This window comes from Myotis davidii, unplaced genomic scaffold (genome assembly GCF_000327345.1).
Source record: "Myotis davidii unplaced genomic scaffold, ASM32734v1 scaffold235, whole genome shotgun sequence".
NCBI lineage: Eukaryota > Metazoa > Chordata > Mammalia > Chiroptera > Vespertilionidae > Myotis > Myotis davidii.
The window spans coordinates 3913520-3936511 of NW_006287462.1; the positions used below are offsets into that span (position 1 = coordinate 3913520).

The window sequence follows — 22992 nt, forward strand, 5'->3', positions numbered from 1 at the left end:
AAAAAAAAAAACAAGGCAGGCCAGAAGGGAGTGGCAAGAAATATTCAAAGTAATGAATAGCAAGAACCTACAACCAAGATTACTTTACCCAGCAAAGCTATCATTCAGAATTCAAGGTCAGATAAAGAGCTTCACAGATAAGGAAAAGCTAAAGAAGTTCATCACCACCAAACCAGTATTATATGAAATGCTGAAGCGTATTCTTTAAGAAGAGGAAGAAGAAGAAAAAAGTAAAGATAAAAATTATGAATAACAAATACACATCTATCAACAAGTGAGTCTAAAAATCAAGCGAATAAATAATCTGACGAACAGAATAAACTGGTGAGTCAGGGGCATAGAAAGGGAGTGGACTGACAATTCTCAGGGGGAAAGGGGTGTGGAGGGTGCGGGAAGAGACTGGACAAAAATTGTACACCTATGGATGAGGACAGTGAGGGGGGTAAGGGCAGAGGGTGGGGTTGGAACTGGGTGGAGGGGAGCTATGGGGGGAAAAAAGAGGAACTAATGTAATAATCTGAACAATAAAGATTTCATAAAATTAAAAAAAGAATTCTTACAACTCAGCAACGAAGACAAACAACTCAATTAAAGGTGGGCAAAGGATTTTGACTATCCAAAGAAAATATATAAATGGTGAACAAGCACATGAAAAAAAATCCTCATCATCATTAGTCTTTAGGGAAACATAAATCAAAACCACAAGATAATGCTTCTTGTATAGCTATTATAAAAAAACACCCAGAAAAGAATAGTGTTGCAAAGATGTATTGGAACTGGAAGTCTTGTGCATTGCTGGTGGGAATATAGAGCTGCTGTGGGAAACAGGTGATCCCTCAAAAAGTTTAACATAGAATGACTATATGACTCAGGAATTCCACTCCTAGGTATATACCCCAAAGATCTGAAAACAGGGACTCAAATGTTCATATCAGCATTATTCATATAATCAAAAGGTAGAAAAAATCCAAGTGTTTATCAACAAATGAATAAACAATATGTAGGCTACACACACAATGGATTATTATTCTAGCATAAAATGAAGTTCTGATGCATACTACAATATAACACAACCTTGAAAGCATTATACTCAATGAAATAAGCCAGACACAAAAGGACAAATACTATATGATAAGAGGTATGTAGAAAAGGCAAATTGATAGAGCCAGCAAGTAGAACAGAGTTTACCAGGGGTTGGAAGCAATGGGAAGTCATTGGTTAGTGAATACAGTTTCCATCTGAGATGGTAAGTTCTGGAAGAATATAATAGTGATGGTTACACAACAATGTGGGTGCGTATCTTAGCTGTTAGTTTGGGCCATTTCGGAAGAGTTACTTGTCTTTCCTGAGTATCTCCCACGTACTGGTGTACAAGAGGTACATATATGTTATTAAACTTGTTTGTTTTAAAATGAATCAAAACAAAAACATCCAACAAAAAGAATAAGAATGTGGTTGACTATAGCATAAACTGTACACTTAATGGTAAAAATGGCAAAATTTATTTTATGTACATTTTATCACACAAAAAAGAGTCATTTTAAATTAGGATCCATTAACAATTAAGTCATCATCTAAGAGGTGCCTTAAATTTCACATTTGTTGCCAGCCACATCTAGCAACAGTTTGAAAAACAGCATAAAAATGTGGAATAGGAATGAGACTTTGGCCATGCTCTTCCATCCTTGTCTATTACATCCAAATGGGGGAAGGGAGAAAAAAAAGAGTGCACTGCCAAGTATCTTTCTATCTAAGCTCAGATACTTCAAAATGCTAGTCAAATACAATTCCACTTAGATTTTTAACAATGCTTGATAAAACAGAATTCTGGCATTCAAATAAATTGTCCTTTGACTTATATTTTTTACATCATAATTTATCCATCTCATGTTCTCATTTTTTTCTTTCTTTTTAAAAAAATTATTAAGAAAGGGAGAGGGAGAGAGAGATAGAGATAGAAACATCAATGATGAGAGAGAACCATTGATCAGCTCCCTCCTGCAAGCCACCCACTGGGGGTAGGGTCCACAACATAGGCGTGTGGCCTTTGACCAGAATCGAACCTGGGGCCCTTCAGTCCTCAGGCCGATGCTCTATCCGCTGAGCCAAACCAGCTAGGGCTCATTTTTTCTTTCTTACATGTTAATATCTAGTAATAGCTAAACAGAAGTCAGAATGTCATTAGGAAACTAAGTAAATAAATAAGGAGGGAAAGCATACAATAATTTTTAAAAAATTATATATAAAGAAACAGAAATGTGATAATGATGTAGATAGATAATAGTCTTAATCTCATGATTCTAAATTCAATTAAATGAGAAACTTACCCTGTCATTCATTAGCAGATCTTTCACAATAAAATTTGCTACTACAGATTTCATTGGAGAAGCAAATTGATCTGGTGCTAACATAGAAATGTGGCCCAATGAAACTAATGGAGTTATAAGTTGTTCTGGTACATCAGCATTCAGACTTCTACTTAGTGGCTATAAAAATAAAACAGTCAAAATTACCGGTTTGTTTTGTAAACAGCTAGACATTCTACGGAAGAGTAAATGTTCCCAAATCCTCCTGAATTTATCATGCTCAAACAAATCTGTTCTAATGATATGATCAAAAGTAACTTCAGCCATATCAGACACTTGACTCTTATTTCACCTACTAAAATTTAACAAGTCTGAAGAATGCAGAAAATAGATAATAGAAAAAAATGAAGCCCAATTAAAGGTAGGAGTGAAAACAAGAACATTTCTGCATCAAATCAGCATTATTTCTTGAGCCATGTACAATAGTTTTGTTATGTTAGAGGATTTTTTATCCTGTGGGAACATTTTAAATGACCTTTCTAGTAATAGAATCAGGCCAAGAATCATACATAAGAAAAGGCCAACAGGACTAATTTTCAGCTAGGGGTGTCAGGTACTTTTAACTTGGTGGTTCAAAGTCATCTAATGAATACTTTTTGAGGATTAAATGGATCACTGACCCAATTAAGTAAAATGTCCTAACAAAAACACCCTTCCATATGTAGTATTTAAATATATAATCTGACCTAAAGCCTGGCAATATATTACTGAATAAACAAAGAGTCCCTGCTCCTATGGAATTTATAGTCTAGGGTGGGATAAAAAAACAACAACAAAAAAAACACCTTAAAAACAAAAATAAAAACCCCCACAACAAACAAAAAACCTACCTTCACAGACAATAAAAATCAACATAAAGACACCCTACATATTATATATACCTCAAAAATCTGTGCAAGCTGGACTTCTTTATTTGTGAATATGGCATGTATACAGTGAACAGCCTGTTTTGCTTGGTGTGGAGTACCTCTCTTTGCTTTCTGATGTAAAATAGGAATTAAAGTCCTGTAAAAAATAATATCATAGTTAAAAAAACAAAAGTCCATAAACTACAGGTAGTTCTTTTGGTTACCTCCTACGTTCTCTTTCATAATTATTTGGATGTATGCTGATAGAAAAGTCTCTTAAAAACTATCAGATTTATAAAAAGATCTAAAGTTCCTTCTCAGTTTCCAAGTATGATTCAAGAAATACAAGTAGCAAAAGACCAGTTTTATTAAAGAGCTGAAATTATTATACCAGTGAAAGAAAGTATGCAAGGACATAGACATATATACACTGAGTGGCCAGATTATTATGACCACCCCATCAGTACTTCGTTGGGCCACCTTTTGCCTTCAATACTGCGGCGATTCTTCTTGGCATTGATTCCATGAGATGTTGACAGGTGATGCGAGGAACCTGACACCATGCCTGATGAATAGCACTGTCCAGTTCTGTGAGATCTGATGGTTGTGGAACCAGCTGCCTGATAGCTCTTTTAACTTCATCCCACAAATGCTCAATTGGATTGAGATCCGGTGATTGGGTGGGCCACCTAAGCAAGGTAAAGTCTTCCTCATGTTCTTGAAACCACTCCTGCACAATACGAGCACCGTGACATGGCGCATTGTCTTGTTGGAAGAAGCCATCTCCATTGGGATACGCCATCATCATGACAGGATGAACTTGATCAGCAACTAAGGTATGTTGTGCTACTCAGACGTTTATAATGATCTGGCCCTCTAGCAACTTCAGCGCAAAATTATAGCTAATTTGCCTACAAACGTCAGGTGGTCATAATAATCTGACCACTCAGTGTATATTGGTAGAAGAGTAATAGAAACATCTAACAATGATTGAGTACTTGATGCCAATTATGATTCTAAGAATTTTTACGTGGTTTAATCCTCAAATCACTCAAAGAGGATTAATTATTACAGTCAATAAACAGATGGAAAACACAGTGCACAAAAATATTATTTAAGCTTCTTAAGGTAACAGAGTTAGGAAATGGTAGAGTTGGGATTTGAAGATAAGCATTTCTGCTCCAAAATCCTATACTTAACCTCCATACTGACAATGAAGAACAAAATTAAAAAATCTTTCTATAGGACAATGTGGAAATATATATTAGTCTTAAAGTATTAAATGTTGATGATATAGGAAACAAGTGTAATGAAGAAAGAAGCATGTTTGTATCAACTTATAAAAAATAGACATACACATCAAGTAGATAGACAAAACATTTCATAAAAAATGTTAATAGTGACTTGTTCTTTATATTTTTTAAAGTTTGAGCTTTTTACAAAAAAAAAAAATATATATATATATATGTTTTTCTAATTAGAAAATCTATAAGGAAAAATAAAAGGAAAGATACTTGTCATAATGAAATGTAATGCACTTATCCTATTTTATAGACCATAAGGTCAGTGGTATTAAATACAGTGCTGACCAAGGGTCCTCTTATGCTAATGGGAGGCTAGACTCAATGCCATGCACCTCAACAACAAAATGAGAACATAGGCTAGTCACTGTAGGTCTGATTTGATCCAAATTTGCCATGTTTCTCCATGCAGGTTTGGAACAGGGATTTCCATGCCCCAAAAACCTCTTTGATAGAGTACTACTTAAGTCTTTTCTTTCACAAAATAATTTACCGGAGTAACGATTCCTGTAAATAATTCAAGTAACAAAGGAAGATGTATTGTTTCAATTTGTTGTTAAATGCATTATTAATTCTTCTTAGCCTCATGAAATGATGATACATAAGTCAACTTTAACCTTTCTCATTGCTTTCCTAGTGTGCTATAATTCTATGATGCATCAGGGTTGTTATTTAGGTCTATAGTGTTGTGCTTCTCTGCTTTTCAGTGATTCTCTCCTTCCTTCCCCATTAGTCTTTGAGAAAAAAAGGTTTTATTTCTTGTGTCCAAAGTTAACTATTCCATCCATACCTGCTTTTTCCACTACTTCCTTTGGGACAGAATTCCTTCATGACTAAATCCTTTACCTTAAAAAAATATACAGAGATTTTCCTACTTTCAGGAAATGCATGAGAAACTTTATCCTACAGCTGATATTTGGCTCTTGCTCTATTTTCTTCAATGTTTTTTTTCTATACTATACAAATATAAAGAGTATTATCTCTAGACTATAAACTCCTTGAGAGCAGGGACTGACTGTGGTAATTCTTTCAGATTAGCCAGTACAGCACTGACAATGAAGAAAAGGTACAATACTCACAAATTTAATACAAACTTTATGAGTCATGAGGCTTCTTGTTCTATGATTACTCTCTAAGAAAAACTGGTTTGATTTGGATATACCCCAAACTATCTGCATATACTCTGAACATGTGATTCAACAGCTATAAGCTATAATTCTTCCAAAATTTACCTCCTAAATTTTATGTCCAAATATAGTCTCAGCACAATTTTGATCCTAAGAAACTTGTTTAAGATGCCAAAATGAACAAAATGTATGTCATTCTTATGAGAAGGGATCAAAACAATAAAAAGCACCTCTGTCAACAACCACGCAACTAAGAAATATTTTATTAAGCTCACTACTTCATTATCCCATTCTGTGGTGGGTTATGAAGATAGGAGCTTTTGAATTTATAACCAGTTGGAATGAAAAAGGTGAACATACATAGGTTAGAAAAATATATTAACCACAAATTCTAAATTCTGTGATAACTCTTGATCATTAATATTACTATTTTAAAATCATATTGTAATAAACAAAGTTTCAGTTTCTTCCTCTACCTATATTCTAAAGGTAGGGGAGAAATGAGGCAGAGAAAAGATGAAACAAAGAATACAGAGAAGTAGCTTCGAAATACAAGTTGTCTTTCCTCTCTCCTGTCTTCCTATGCGAAAGGGAAACAAAGATCCTATGGCTCCCACACTTAGAAGCCTCTTGTGTTTACTACAAGAAAAAATATACTCACGATCGTATCTGGGGTAGGTCTGTTTCTATTTTGTGGCCTGTATTTCTAAAAATTTGTATAGCAGCTTCTGCTACTTTGTCATCTTCCATTCGGAGGCACTGTAACAGGGACTCATAGGTCTCTGCAGAGTGGAACGAGGTAGGATGTGTGAAAGACAGAACCTGGAGGAACAGATATAGCTTTAGAAGTACAGACAATGGTTTTAATCCATTAAAAGAAGATAACTATAAATATGATTTAAAATATGGGCTTTACAAGCTGGCTACACAGAATTATGATTTATATCTAGTAGTTAGGCATGGCTAATAAGAAACTGACAGAAATACTGTGAAGTAGATTCCTTAAGACAGCTGATATCCGGCCCTTGCCTAATTTTCTTCTTATCTGAGAGTCTATTCTGATACTGGGAATGCAGAAAATGTGGCTCCTCTTTCATAGTGTATGATGTTATGATGTAAACAAAATGCTAACCAAGAGCTTTATTTCATGGCAAAAGATACTCTACAAGGAAATATTTTAAGTGAAATCCATCACAAAAAGTTCACTCATCATAACTATAAACAAAAAAGACATTATTGATAATTTTTTAAAGAATTTTCCCATTTTTTAAATTTTTTTAAATTAATTTCAGAGAGGAAGGAAGAGAGATAGAAACATCAGTCATGAGAGAGAATCATTGATTGGCTGCCTCCTACACGTTCCCCACGGGTATTGAGCCTGCAACCTAGGCATGTGCCACTCACCAGAATCGAACCTGGGATCCTTTAGTCCACAGGTCAACAACGCTCTATCCACTGAGCCAAACTGTCTAGGGCCATGGTCAGCAAACCACGGCTCGCGAGCCACATGGGGCTCTTTGGCCCCTTGAGTGTGGCTCTTCCACAAAATACCACGTGTGGGCACGCACATACAGTGCGCGATTGAAACTTTGTGGCCCATGCACAGAAGTCGGTATTTTGTGGAAGTACCACACTCAAGGGGCCAAAGAGCCGCACGTGGCTTGCGAGACGTGGCTTGCCGACCACTGGGCTAGGGCGATTATTGGTAATTTTTAATTGTGACTACAAAAATATAATTATTCCCTATTTATTATGACCTAAGTTCCAGCCTATCCTTAAGGAATTTACAGCAAGTTAGATATAACATGTCTACAAAGTTACATGTTATGGAAACAATTTAGTTAGCATAATATTGGAAATAAGGGTTAAAGTTGAGAGGCAGGGAGATGGGGAAATGGATTATATATATAGTCTTCAGTAACTTATAAGATAATCATTTATTTAATGGGCAATAAAGTGGAGAGATTGTCTCATCTGGTGAGATTTACAGTGATAATATTTAGTTGAGGTTTTAATAACTCAGAAAAATGGAGAATCAAATTTGAAAAACCAAATCAAACAATCTATGTTCTAATGTCTCTGGTTTGTCTCTTCTCTCTTAATTTGTATGTTATCTTTGGGCATCCTCCCACGTACGGAAAGGTGGTTGGTTTGATTCCTGGTCAGGGCACATGCCCAGGTTGTGGGCTCGACCCCTGGTAGGGGGTGTGTAGGAGGCAGCTGAGTGATACTTTGCTCTCACCTTGATGTTTTTCTCTCTCTCCATTCCCTTCTATCTCTAAAAAATCAACTTAAAAAAAGTTTAAAAAAAGTCTATCTTAAAGATGATTTTACTCTTAAAACTATTTAAAAAATATAACCCTATTATTAAAAGTATAATTAAAATATTTCTCATGAAGCATCATATCAATTCTTTCCATGATATAATATTTAAGACCATTTCAATATAACCCTTACTTCTTTCTTTTTTAATCCTCACCCAAGGATCTTTTTCTACTTATTTTTAGGGAGAGTAGAAGAAGAAGGAAAGAGAGAAAAAACATCGATGTGAGAGAAACACACCAATTGGTTGCCTCCTGCACAAACCCCAACCAGGGCCTGGGCCTGGGAGGATCCCTTGACCAGAATCGAACCCGGGACTCTTTGGTCCACAGGCCGACTCTCCCTCCACTGAGCCAAACAGGCTAGGGCACAACCCTCTTTTCTAATGTCCATTGATTGCACTGGTTTGCATCTTCCCCCTTAGTTTACATGTTATAGTGGTCTAAATGTTTCATTGACTTCAATTTCTTCTCTTTACTCCATCCAATAAAAGCTCTATCAAATGTTGATATCATATTAAAAACAAGGTTAAAAAGTCCTGATAAGCCTGACTGGCGTGGCTCAGTGGTTGAGCATCAACCTATGAACCAGGAGGTCATGGTTCGATTCCCCGTCAGGGCACATGCCCAAGTTGTCCCCAGTGTGTGGTGTGCAGGAGGCAGCCGATCAATGATGATTCTCTGTCATCACTGAGGTTTCTCTCTCTCTCTTCCTCTCCCTTCCTTTCTGAAATCAATAAAAATAATTATTTTTTTTTTAAAAAAAGGAAAGAAAAAAGCCCTGATAATATCTTTCTGCCCCACTGGCACTTCACAATCTGGAACCAACCTCGGCTCGCATTACGCCCCAAAGCAATCCTTTTCTCTAGTCAGGCTAGATTCCTAATGATCCCTAAAATATGCCAAGAATTATTCTCTTTGATGATGTTTGTCTCCTAGATTAAGTCCTATCTTTTCTATTGTCTTGCCTGACCTTACTAATTGGCTCAATTCTCTGAATATTTTGACATCTATTACAATTACCAATAGTTTAAAAATTCCCTGATAAGACATACGTTGTCATAATATTCTCATGAGCAATCCTACTACTTCAGATGCAGGTTCTTTAAAAGGTACTAGATTATTTAACATATACTATTACAAGCACACAGACATGCAAATGATCTATTGATGGGTTGCCTCCTGCATGCACCCTGACCAGGGGCAGGGATTGAGCCTGCAACCAAGGTATGTCCCCTTGACCAGAATTGAAACTGTGGCCCTTCAGTCCACAGACCAATGCTAGTCTAACCAATGAGGCTAGGGCTCAAAAATGTTATTTTATAATGTAAAATAATTACATTATTATAAATGTAAAAACGTATTTTTATAAAATATGATCGCTACAAAAAGTTTAAATCTTTGAATAATTTCCAATGAAATAAGGCCTAACTCTTGCATAACCTTAAAATTCAAATTTTGATTCCTTGTGGAATCTAATGAACAAAATAAACCGATGAACAAAATTGAACCAGAGCATGGATACATGGAACAGAGAGGAGAGAGCCAGAGGGGAGGAGTGGGGGCGGAGGTGACTGGATAAAGAAGTTGAAGAGATTAGCTAAGGAACATATACATGCATATCCCATGGACATGGAAAAATAGTGTGAACATTAAAAGAGGGGGAGATAGGTAGAGGTGGGCAAAGGGGGTGGGGGGAGAAAATCTGTAATAATATCAACATGAAAAGTTTTTAATAAAACAAGTGATTACTAAACTGCTGGAAACAAAACTGTTTCAAAAATACCTTAAGAAGTTCAAGTCCTGAACGAATAGCTGTATCTGGACTTACACCCTCCTCTTCATCATCTGCTGTCCCCTCTATTGATTTGTTCATCAGTTTTACCAGTGCACTATTAATACAAGAAAACCTAAATTAGTAACACCATAGTATACAGCTTATCAACTAGAAAAATAATTAGTGCAAGGGAAAAGTATTCACAAAAGTACAACAGGAAATCATTGGAAACAACTGAAATGTATGAAACTATGGGAACAGTTAATAAAAAACAGCTATCAATTATGCCAGGCTCCTTACTTTTGTTTTGTTAATCCTCACCTAAGGATATTTTTTCCCCATTGATTTTCAGAGAGTGGAAAGGGAGGGTGAGAGACAGAGAGATAGAAACATCAATGTGAAAGAGACACATTGATTGGTTGCCTTCCACATGCACCCTGGGCTAGGGATCAAGTCTGCAAACGAGGTACCCGCCCTTGACTGGAACTGAACCTGTGACCCTTCAGTTCACCAGCCAATGCTTTAACCACTAAGAAAAAACAAGTCAGGGCCAGGCTCCTTACTTTTTATATGTTATCGCTAAATCTCACAATCATCCAAAGATGTTACACCCATACTAAAGTAAAAAATAAATTAAAAACTCAGATAAATCAGAGGGCTTTTTTCAAAAGCCACAAAGCAGTATTAAACAGGTCTTGAAACCAGACCAGTATGATGGTAATCTTGTGCTCTTTTCAAAACATTATTCTGTTTTCACATACCTCAAGTGAACAGTGATGTAATACATATTAAAGAATGTTATGTAATCATTAAAATGGTTAAAAAACCCCAAAGATAACCCTGGTCGACTGGCTCAGTTGGTTGGAGTATTGTCCCGTATACCAAATGGTAGTGGGTTTGATTCTCAGTCAGGGTGAATACAGGAGGCAAACGATTGATGCCCCCCACCAGCCCCCCCAAACGCCCCCTCTCTCAAAATCAGTAAAAATATAACCTCGGTGAGGATTAAAAAATAGTGTCTCTGTCCCCAAGTTCTGCTCTCCCATAAACTTCTAAAGACTTCTTTGTTGTTTATTTTATCTGCTTAAACATACAGAAGTTACAGATGTTTATATAGTAAAATCTGTGATTCTTTGGCTTTTGGTGTTATAAGATTTCATTCTTTAAATTAAAAAAAGAAAACTCAAAGATTGATTGATTGATAGTCTATATATTTAAATTTTCTTCTCTGTTCTTATGTCCTAGGTTTTCTTTAATGAGCACATATAAACTAAAAATAAACACAGGAACTGTTAAAAAATAAAAAAGCATTGAAGTAAGCCAAAGACTGGAAAATAAATAGGCCATTCTTTCACCCTGTATGCTTCTATTAGAAAGGTATACAGGGAACATTTTCAGGTCTACTTAGAAACCAAGAATTTAAATTTACAACACTGTAGTTTTAGATTTTATTTTATTTTCGAGTAAATTTATTTCCTAGCTTACCTTATGGCTTCGGAATCAATATGCACAGGTGCAATTCTTTCCAACAGAAATTTGACCATCTCTAAAAAAGGATTTGTTGGTTGTTTAGGATTTGCAAGTTTCCGAGCTATTTCTCTCTAAAAAGCAAAGAGTTTTACCATAAGTATGATTCACTTTCATGTTTTTCAAAATAAGTATGATTATATGCATCAAAAGCATTTAAAGATTCAAAACCAGCAGAACACACGAACACTCTCTCTCTCTCTCACTCGCTCGCTTTAGACTCTGACAGAAATTATGCACTCCTTAGGCAATCACTTCAAAATCTGGACTGTGGAGAACAAAACAGAAATAATATGGTGGATTTATGCCTTTGTCTCATATTTCTCCCATAAAATTTTTGATGCTTTACTTTTGAAAAATCAAAACAATGTACATTTTCATGGATAAGTTTCTTGGTTTATTTCATAATTTGACAGAATAATGTGGTTTAGGTCAATCATTTGTTTTTTAAAAAAGAGACAGATTCATAAGTGTATAAATATTTTTATAAAGATCTTCATTTTTGGATAAACAGAGCTGAGTCGAAGATGGCGGCATTACATCAAATAGAAACTACAAAGAAAAGACATTGCTGTAAATGTCTAAAGAATACAGCACTTAATGATTATAGGGACTGAACCACCTAGAGACAAGGTCAAAGTTACAATATGCTGGGCACTGGATAAAGAAATTTACTCTAATGATGTACTTTACATCCACACGACTTACAAGTTTGTATCTCATAATTCCCTTTACCTTTTTGCTCATCTGCCCATCATCCCAACTTTGTGGCAACTATCAGTTTCTTCTCTGTATCTATGAGTCTATTTTGTTTTGTTAGTTCATTTGTTTAGTTTTTTATATTCTATATATAAGTGAAACAATACAGGCTTGTCTTTTTCTTACTTATTCCACTTAGCATAGTACCCTCTAGGTCAGTGATGGCGAACCTTTTGAGCTCGGCGTGTCAGCATTTTGAAAAACCTTAACTTAACTCTGGTGCCGTGTCACATAAAGAAATTTTTTGATATTTGCAACCATAGTAAAACAAAGACTTATATTTTTGATATTTATTTTATATATTTAAATGCATTTAACAAAGAAAAATCAACAAAAAAAATGAGTTCGCGTGTCACCTCTGACACACGTGTCATAGGTTCGCCATCACTGCTCTAGGTCCATTCATGTTGTTGCAAAGGGCAAGATTTCATTCTTTTTCATGACTGAGTAATAGTCCAGTGTGTGTACAACTTTCTTTATCCATTCATCTATCAATGGACACCTAGGTTGCTTCCATATCATGGCTATATAAAATATATCCATGTATATAAACAATAATACTAGAAATAATTATTGGTCTTTTTAGATCCACTTAGATACCCTGTATCCCCCGACTGAATAAAAAAATACCTACTCCATGCTCTTAAACAACTTTGTAAACATATATTATAGTTCTTATACCTTATTACATATTTAAATAATTATCCCACCCTTATTTTTTCTAGAACAAAGTTAGACACAAATATCTAAATTTTTCTTTCTTTTTTTCATCTCTTAAGGATTGGTCCCATACACAGTGGTTGTTATCTATGTGTAATACCATAGAAATACAATTAACTCTTAAAGGGTAGTGTAGGGACAAGGATGTATATATATATATATATATATATATACACACACACATACATACATACATACACACACACACTAAAGGCCCGATGCACGAGATTCATGCAAGAGTAGGTCCTTTGCAGCCATGGCTGCCTGCATTCCTCCCTAGCAACTGCTATGGCTGCCTCAATCCCGCAGCTGCAGCTCTTGCTTCGTCCCAGTAGGACGTCTGGTCTAATTAGCATATTACATTTTTATTATAATACTAGAGGCCTGATGCATGAAATTTGTGCAAGGGGCTTGGCCCTCCCAGCCCTGGCTTCATCTGAAGGTCATCCGGAAGGACGTCTGGAAGGTCATTCGGCTATTAGATCTAATATTATGCTATATATATATATATATGACAAATCTTCTAACAACCCTATGAAGGAGTTAAAATTTAGACATGAGAAAAATGAGGCTTGCCTGGCCAGCATGGCTCATAAAATGCTAAATAAATGAACAAATACAGTTTTCAATGATACTGATTTTCTATAAAATAAAAGAGTCCAAGAATAGAACGAAGACAAAAGCCTAAATAGGAATTACCTTACCAATAGATACATAGACAGCAATGTAACTATTGCTGATTTCTTGACAAGGGCTATCTCCTTGCTAATATATGGTAGTAGAAAATGTATACACAAACAAGCATTTAGAAAATTCTTATTCACTTAATGAATGTCTACTAAATACAAAGCATTTTATCTTGCTCAGTTCCTAGGACCAATCTCCCTGGCTTAGTTCTCTAATGTTTTTCCTGGAATTTTGGCTGAAGAGTGGTAAGTAAAGAGAACTAAGTTGACCACAGATATATTCCCTAGATAAGCCAGAGCTCACAATACTGGTAAATTCACACAACTAAAATAATCTCTGAAAAGCAGATTTTTTTTCTTTTTTTTTCTTTTCCCACCGGTTTTAAAAATTACGTCTGAAAAGCAGATTTTAATAAAATATAAATTTCTATAAGCAAAGTCAGAAGAACAAATGTAAAAGTATAATTTACTAACCACACAAACATCTGCCTGTTTACATGAACAGGTTGGGCTGATTAATAACTCCAACTGAGACCGCAGTTTCTCATCATCACCGAGAACCTGGTTAAATTTCTTCACAAAATCTTGTGCTTTCCCAGGGTCAGGCAAATTCTCTATAAAATTAAAAGAGCATCAATAATACATTAAGAGAAACTACTCTACTAAGCTAAAAGAAAGCTGTCTTAAAAATAAAATAATGCTGAGTGCCCTCGGGTGTGGCTCAGTGGTTGAGCATCAACCCAGGAGCTAACTGGTTCCATTCCCAGTATGGGCGCATTCCCAGGTTTCAGGCTCGATCCCTAGTGGGGGGCATGCCAGAGGCAACCAATTGATGAAGTTTCTCTCCCATCAATGTTTCTATATCTCTATCCCTCTATCTCTTGAGCTAGTAAGAGAATATCAGCCTAACTGGGACTTCGAAATAAAACTACGAAGGAAAGGATCATTTTCTCTTATTTAAATTGATAGTCTCATTGGGAAAATTATTTGTCCGTTTTGATGTTTATTATATATCTACAGAGTAAATAAACATACTCACTTGCTATGGTCATCAGTTTTCCAAACATGGCAGAACAGTTAGTCTCTGACTGAAATTTAAAACAAAAACAAAAGAAGTGATATGTGCTACTAAATTTCTGGGAAAAAAATCTATGCTCAGGATTATATTTTTAAGTTAAAAATATTACCATATCTAGTATTATCATATCTACACCCTAAGTTGGTAATAAAAAATTGTGTACTAGCAACAATTATTAAATTTGGACAAAAAGAAGAAAAGGGGGGTCAGCAGTAACAGGTATTTAAAAATTGAAAGTATATAATTTTCATAGGGAAATTATCTTGCCAAAAGATTGAACAGGATAACTTTGATATAAAGCAATTATATGGAAATTACTATGAAACCATACACCAAAGAAAATAAACTAATAATGTGAAGACTAGAAATGTTTTCCTCCTGAATAGAATTCTATTAGCTTTTGTGTGGCCTTACCTCAGAAAATCACCTCCCCTCCAAAATGTGCTCCCCTTTCCTCCATTACAAAAAAGATGACTTAAATTTGTATGAAACTTGAGTAATTTGTATCAGAAATTGGTAAACTACGGTTCCATGGACCACCTGTTTTTGTTAAACTTTTGCTGGAACACAATCACGACCATTTATTTACATATTGTCTAAAACTGTTTTTGCACTACAAAGGGAGAGTTGAGAGTTGACCACAGAGTGTATAGTTGGCAAAGCCCAAATTTTACTATCTAGTCGTTTACAAAAAAAGTCTGTCAACTCTTGCTTTAGTGTCCATGAACCCTTCAAAGGTTTCAGTCTATGGTTCCCTGATTAATGACATGTATTCTAGCCCTGCTGGTGTTGCTCAGTGGTTGAGCATCAACCTATGAACCAGGTCATGGTTCAATTCCGGGTCAGGGGACACGCCTGGGTTGAGGGGCATGCAGGAGGCAGCGAATCAATGATTCTCTCTCATTACTGATATTTCTATTTCTCTCCCTCTCCCGTCCTCTCTGAAATAAATTTTAAAAAATATATTTTAAAAAAAGAACATGTATTCTAACAAACACATTTAGAAGTATATTAAGAGATCTTTAAATTTTTTTACTCCACCTTCCAGAAAATGTTGGACAGAATTTCTTTGGTTAATTTGAATTTGGCATATTTATAGGAATGATACCTGATTTGGCACTGACTCTCCACTGAAGAACCAGAAAACATGGAGTAAAAAAGATTATTACTTCTAATATAATTTTATCTTGAGGTTTAATTCTAATTATTTAAATTTTGAAAAATTATGCATAATATATTAGTGTCTAAATACTTGATAAATGAGAAAACATGATTTCTTTCCTTGTGGTGGAAAATAAAATTTTGTTATACTAATGTGTACTGGAAATTTTGCTTGGATAACTACAGAAATTATGTTTAACTGACATTTGGTAAATAGAACAATTCAGATACTTCCTATTTGCTTCATTATATATAACTACAGAAAATCTGGATAATGACTATAACAATGAACTTAAACAAATCATGAACTTACTGTAGGCTGCTTGTGCAAATCCAAGAGTTCTCGTACATGACTTCTAAGCATGTTCTGACATTTCCACATTTCATTGAGAGCTCTGAAAATAAAGTTATAAATATGAAAAAAGTGCATAATATAACAATACTGGTTAAGCGTTTAACTTCATTACTTTTCTTGTTGCATGATGTAGATACATCATTCTTCTACATTTACCTAATATTTTAAGCACCAGAAAATGCAATTACTAGTATTAGGATAGTTTAATGTAAAATGATAAATATAAGGTTTCTTATGAGAGAAAATATAGAAGGATAAACAGCAGCTGACAGGTAAATGAAGGAATTGAAAGACATTCTAAATAGAGATAGCTAGAATGTTCTGGTATAGAGGAAGATAAAATGTTATCAAAATGCATGGCATATACTACAGAAAAGGATGAGATGATGAAGGCCTTTTTATGCCAGGCTAAGGGGATATGCATAAAGGTCAGTAGACTATTTCAAAATATGAATTTCTCAGAAATGATGTATATCTGAGATGCCACATTTAAAATGGAGTGTGTTTATTCAGAATTCTTTTCTCTCAACGAAGCAAATTTTCTTCTCTCATAAACCCACTTCATAATTCCAGGTGCCCAGAGGATCTCAGAAATTAGTCTAACTCTAAGTATTCTTTGTCAAATATTTTGAAATATAAACAGAGACCAAACTTTAGTTCAGGGGTTTACTATCTAGATAATTAGGATCCACTTGCAAATCTTTTAAAAAAGATAATGCCTCCTAACATGGTACAATGGTACCTCTGTGGAATTTCTGCTGAAAAACTATAATCTCAATCTAATAAATACAAGGTGAACCCAAATTGAAGGAACAATCTACAAAATAAGTGGTATGCTCAATATTCTTCCAAAAACCATCAGTCATAAAAGACAAAAAAGACCAAGGAAATCGTTCCACATTAAGAGACTAGAGATATGACAACCAAATATGCAATGTGTAAACCTACAATGAGAAAATAAATATCTATAAAGAATATTACTTGGACAATGGAGGAAATATGAATGAATATATATTGAATTAGAAAATAATAGTGTATTAATGTTAAACCTCTTGATTTTGATAAGGGTACTCTGTTTACATAAAAGAATATCCTTGTTCTTAGGGGATATAGACTAAAGTATTCAGTGATGAAGAAATCCAATGTCTTCAAATTACTCCAAATGGTTCAGAAGAACTATGTATATGGACATTCTACATAGAGGTGATTTGGATATACTTGCCTGACAAAGAACAAGTCTGAGGTTTAGTGTGATAAAGCTCCAACAGTATGATTTACACCTCAGTCAAGAGGTAGACAATAGGTAATTTTGACATGGGGACTTAACTGAATCCCTGAAACGATATTACTTATTCAGTTGCCAAATATGCCTATAGGCATATTCTTGCTTTTGACTAAGTCTGAATTTATAAAAATTTTCTCTGTATATATTTATCTGAGGTTCTTGATTCAACCAGAAGCAATAACCCCATCATGAACAATTAGATCAGATAAAGTAATTTTATAAAATTTTCAGTAAGTAATCCAAACAATCATTAAAAAGTAACTTACTTGACAGCATTTGGATCCAAACTAGCATATAAATAATACAAGCATTTCATTCTCTCTTCCGTTTCCAGATTGTGGGGAACAAGATACTGAGCAAAGATTTTTTCTACCAACAGCCTATGAAACAAACAAACCCCCAATAACACAATTATTCTACTTTTTAGAGATTTTTATCTATAGTCTATGAAACAAATGAAAAACCTCCCAGATAACACTGTTCTATTTTTTTTTAAATAGCCATTTTGTGTTAGAACCACATCCTGCAAAGATAACATGCCAAGGGTAGTATGAATATGTGTAAATACAATGAAAATGATCAGTATGTGACCGGTTCTTTTCCCTGGAAATAGTTTTATTTTTTAAATATTTATAGCTATCCTAGCTATTTGTGGCTTTAATGTCTAATTTGTCAGTATGAAATAGGTGTTCTAAAAGGATTGTATGTCATTCCTAAACACAGGGTGCTAAGGTACTAAGTCACCTATTCTTCCAATGGTCTGGAGCTATAACAAATGACTTAATACTAATATATAAAGCTATGATCTCAAGAATAGCTAATTCTAAAACAAAACAACCTACCAAAACCCCACATTAATTTCCTTTAATTACAGTTCAGCTCCTTTCACATGCTGTCATAAAAAAAAAAAAAAATCAGGGGGTTCTACCTTCATACTACTTCCTGAAAATTTAGTTTTTCCTGTGTACAGTTGATATCTCTTCTTTCCATGATCTTGCTAAGCTTATATTTATTATTCAATTTCATTGGAATAAGATAATACAAGGGCTCTTCATTAATCAATAAAATACATATCCAGTGATGCAAAGTAGTCAGTCAATTTAATTCAATAACACATTACCAAGTATTTTACAAAAACCAAAATTATTACAATCTAATATAAAATAATAAGTAACATTCAAACAATGAAAATGACAAAAGGCCTCATCACATGAAAAAAATTATAACTACTATGTATGGGGACGAATGTTAACCAGACTTACTGTGGCAATCATTTCTCAATATATACAAAGATGGAACCACTATATTGTATATAATTATGTCAATTATATGGCAATAAAAAAATAACACAGTAATACCTCTATTGGTACTTACGGTGTTGTAAAAAGGAAAAATAATAATTCATAATTATTAAATAGTGCTGTATTGCCAGGCATAGAACTAGGGGCTTTACATTCATTATTTTATTTAATCCACATGACAATTCTTTAAGGAAGGCTTTATTATTCCTTTTTAGATAAAACTAAAGTGGCATAGAAGTTGTCAGTTGTGCAAGAGCACACACCCAATAAGGGGCAGAATGAACATTTGGGATCTAGTCTGACTCCAAAGCTTATGCCTATTTCACTATTAATATGCTACCTTACAATCTTGGCTAGAGTCTTATACAAACACTAGAGGCCCGGTGCAAAAATTTGTGCATGGGTGGGGCCAGGCCGGCCGGGAGGAGGGGCTGCGGGCAGTTGGCCGGCTGGCCCCACCCCCTGGCCAAACTCCCAGTCAAGGGGACAATTTGCATATTAGCCTTTTATTATATGGGCTAGCAAGCACAAATATATGGAAAATAGTTTCTAAACTTAGAAGTTATTAAAAAATTAAATAGAATTTGTATTTTTTAAAATTAAAAGCACCTTTATATTCAACCATTCTAGCAACATATTACTCACTTGTCATCGATGCTATTCTGATAATAAATATGCAAAAGTTTGTCTTTTATCCAGCTGACTTTCTCTGCAGCTTCCTTTCCTGCTTCACCATGAAGACAATATTTCTTATAAAGCTGAGCCAAACCCATCATAGCTTCTTTTCTTACTCGCCACTAGAAAGTATAAAGTTTATTGAATGAGCTAGATACCACAACTTTAGTATACCAATCTGCAAAAATTGCCAATTCTTTACTAAGTTGTACTATTAGACTATGTGTACAAACACAGCACAATATTTTTCATAAGAGGCAGGCAAACTGTTTAACCAACAATTTTGAATATGCTCTGACTTAAAAATCAGGCTACTTTAGAAATTATCCAATGCCCTGACTGGTTTGGCTCAGTGGACAGAGCATCGGCCTGTGGACTGAAAGGTCCCAGGTTCAATTCCGGCCAAGGGCATGTACCTTGCTTGAGGGCACATCCCCAGTAGGAGGTGTGCAAGAGGCCGCTGATCAATGTTTCTCTCTCATCGATGTTTCTAACTCTCTGTCCCTCTCTCTTCCTCTCTGTAAAAAATCAAAATATATTTAAAAAATAAAAGAAATTATCCAATGCAAATTCTGCTAAATCATCTGCCAACTTATTTTCCTCAAAGCCAAGCAATAGTAAATCTTAAAAAGATTTCATTCTGCCGAAACCGGTTTGGCTCAGTGGATAGAGCGTCGGCTTGCAGACTGTAGGGTCCCGGGTTCGATTCCGGTCAAGGGCATGTACCTGGGTTGCGGGCACATCCCCAGTAGGAGATGTGCAGAAGGCAGCTAATCGATGTTTCTCTCTAATCGATGTTTCTAACTCTCTCTATATCTCTCCCTTCCTCTCTGTAAAAACTCAATAAAATATATTTAAAAAAAAAAAGATTTCATTCAATTCTGTCTAAAAAAATTTTGGCCAAGTTTTAGAAGCAATTAAAGGGTAAAAAATATATGAAATGCACTCTGTACACAAAAAAGGTTTACCCTAGTTACATCCCATTTGATGTTAGCTCAGAACAAGAGCAAAATTTAATACCAAGATCCTGGAATTACTAAGTTGGAAAGCACCTTGGAGAGCTTCTTAGGTGAACTTCCCTACCTTAGAAATTACGAGGGCAAATGATTTACTCAGCCACATCCTAGTCAGTGAAAGACTCTGTGGGACTGCTAGAGTTTGGGACGGTTTACTAGTTGGAAATAAAGGTAGTTGGAGGAGGGTGTACAGAAAAGGAGACTACAAAAACATAGTTAGAACCATGATAGTAAAATGTAATAAAGCAAATAACCAAAAAATATATTTGTCTCAATAACAAATCAGAGAATACTATCCTTAGTTTAAATTTAAACTCCCTAATAAAATTTATGTAGTGGATGGAATGAAACTTTGTTCCCATACAACAGGTAATAATAGATGGTTTGTAACATTTGTTACACAAAACCAAATAATTTAAAACCTAAGATTAAGTCCTGTCCTTACATTTTATAGAGAAAACAAATTTCAGAAAGGCTATACCCAAGGCCATCTAATTTATTACATCTAAAATATCCAATAAGGCTGGGCCAGCATGGCTCAGTGGTTGAGCGTTGACCTATGAACCAGGAGGTCACGGTTCGAATCCCAGTTAGGGCACATGCCCGGGTTGTGGGCTCGACCCCCAGTAGGGGGCGTGGAGGAGACAGCTGATCAATAATTCTTTCTCATCATTGATGTTTCTATGTCTCTCTCCCTCTCCTTTACTAAAATATCCAGTAGTGCTATTATGAGCATATCACATCATGCAGTCTCAGGAAGATTCATTCAGTCACTCTTTCTGAAACTAGAAACAAACAATGACAGAAATAGGAACAAAATGCTCCTAAAAAAGAGGAAATAAAACAACCAGCAATACTTTAAACTGGTATGTGTGAGCTGTGGGGTGGGCCAATTATCAAGTTACTACTATGGAGAGTATCATTTCATTTAAATCAAAGTCAAGGGGAAAACTTTTCAAAGGCAGAATTATTGACATAGCTGAACAAGTTAAACAGTGTCTATGCTACATAACTGCCTTCTTTGACTATTTCAAAAGGATTTAAAGAATACAGCTTGCTTTATTTCATAACCAATAAATATCACTTCTACCCTGAAATTATAATTAAACTACACTGGATTTAGGAGAACAGCAGGTTTTCAACTACACCCCAATAAAATAGCACAGTGCAAAGACAAATCTTTGTTAAAGACGTTTATAAGTAGCACATCTAATCAGCCTGTCTTGCATGTCTGTCTTTTGCTCATGGATTACACTATGCTTTAGCAATTGCTATTGCTGTTCTTAATACTACTTTTCCATATAACCCACATGTGTGTGTTTTAATTTTTAAAAAATGTATTGATTTTAGAGAGAAAATAAGAGGAAGAGGTATTTTTCCCCACTTATTATTTATGCATTCCTTGGTTGATTCTTATATGTCCCCTGACTGGGGTTTGTACCCACAACCTTGGCACATGGGGATGACACTCTAACCAACTGAGCTACCTGGCCAGGGCAACCCATGTTTTTAACTGCTTCCACACGGTGGATACCACACAAAAAGAGCAAATAAACACAACTGTGATTTCTGCCCTTAGATTGGCATACCAATATGAAAACATCATAGTCAGAGAAAATATGATTATCTTTTAGTTAAACGAATGACAGCATATCCACCTAAATTATAGAATACAGTCCCTTTTGAAAATATTTACAGGTGATAAATATAATCAATCACTACTCTTTCAAAACTCATCATGCAAGTGAAAAGGTACAATAAAACTTTAATTTAGCTTTTAAAAAATATATTTATATTGATTTTAGAGAGGAAGGGAGAGGGAGAGATAGAAACTTCAATGGTAACAGAGAATCATCGATTAGTTGCCACCTGCATGCCCCCTAATGGGGGTGGAGCCCACAATCTTGGCATGTGCCTTGACTGGGAATCAAATTGTGACCTCCTGGTTTTTGGGTTGACACTCAACCACTGAGCAACACTGGCTAGGCTAGCTATTCTTTTTAAAAAGGTAAGCTAGAAGCAAACCATGCATGCCTAAGATCTGAAAGCTATAGAATACAGTGTATTCATTTATGAAGGTAATTTAAAAATACACAGAAATACAAATTATTAGCTCTTTATTTGACAGTGTATTAATGTGATTTTCACACAAAAAAGCTTTAAATATAATAATAGAGAATAAATTCTATTGCAGTTAGTAAACAATTTAAACAAAGTAAATTACAAAAGAGTAAGATTCCTCAGAGTTTACCCGTTTATCCAGTGTTCTTTCCCTTACAAAGCCAAGTAGCTGATCATTTACTAAGGCAAGGTCTCTTTTGGCAGCTGTTATTATGGTAACAATGACATCATGGCGAATAGCTTCTTCTGGGTCGTGTGATCTAACTTTCAAATATTCTGTAAAAAGAGAAAAAACTAAAAATAAATGTTGGCTATGATATCTGTCATGTTCAGAATGATAGAAGAGTCTAATGCTTTAAGCTTTTGTCCACAATGCTTACAATCTACACTAATAAAAGAGAAAAATGGTAATTGGCGTACGACGCTACCCTTTTCATTGGCTAATCAAGGCTATATGCAAATTAACTGCCAACTAAGATTGGCAGTTAACTGCCAACAAGATGGCGGTTAACTTGCATATGTAGGCACAATGCAGGGAGGCGAAAGGGAAAGCAGGAAGAAGCCCCCT

At 35.1% G+C, this 22992-nt stretch overlaps 1 protein-coding gene across 6 annotated transcripts in view; it reads right to left on the reverse strand.

Moving 5' to 3' along the window:
- Positions 1 to 22992, reverse strand: part of PDS5A (PDS5 cohesin associated factor A) — a 104456-nt gene that overhangs the window by 32027 nt on the left and 49437 nt on the right. For all 6 annotated transcript variants that reach the window (XM_015561016.1, XM_006759299.2, XM_015561017.1 and 3 more), the window contains exons 10-20: positions 22555 to 22700; positions 19258 to 19409; positions 17578 to 17691; positions 15985 to 16066; positions 14472 to 14520; positions 13907 to 14046; positions 11226 to 11341; positions 9750 to 9855; positions 6304 to 6464; positions 3248 to 3371; positions 2328 to 2486 (exon numbers count right to left, since the gene is read on the reverse strand). In XM_015561016.1, the coding sequence (XP_015416502.1) occupies positions 2328 to 2486; positions 3248 to 3371; positions 6304 to 6464; positions 9750 to 9855; positions 11226 to 11341; positions 13907 to 14046; positions 14472 to 14520; positions 15985 to 16066; positions 17578 to 17691; positions 19258 to 19409; positions 22555 to 22700 (1349 nt within the window). The remainder of the gene's footprint in view (positions 1 to 2327; positions 2487 to 3247; positions 3372 to 6303; positions 6465 to 9749; positions 9856 to 11225; positions 11342 to 13906; positions 14047 to 14471; positions 14521 to 15984; positions 16067 to 17577; positions 17692 to 19257; positions 19410 to 22554; positions 22701 to 22992) is intronic.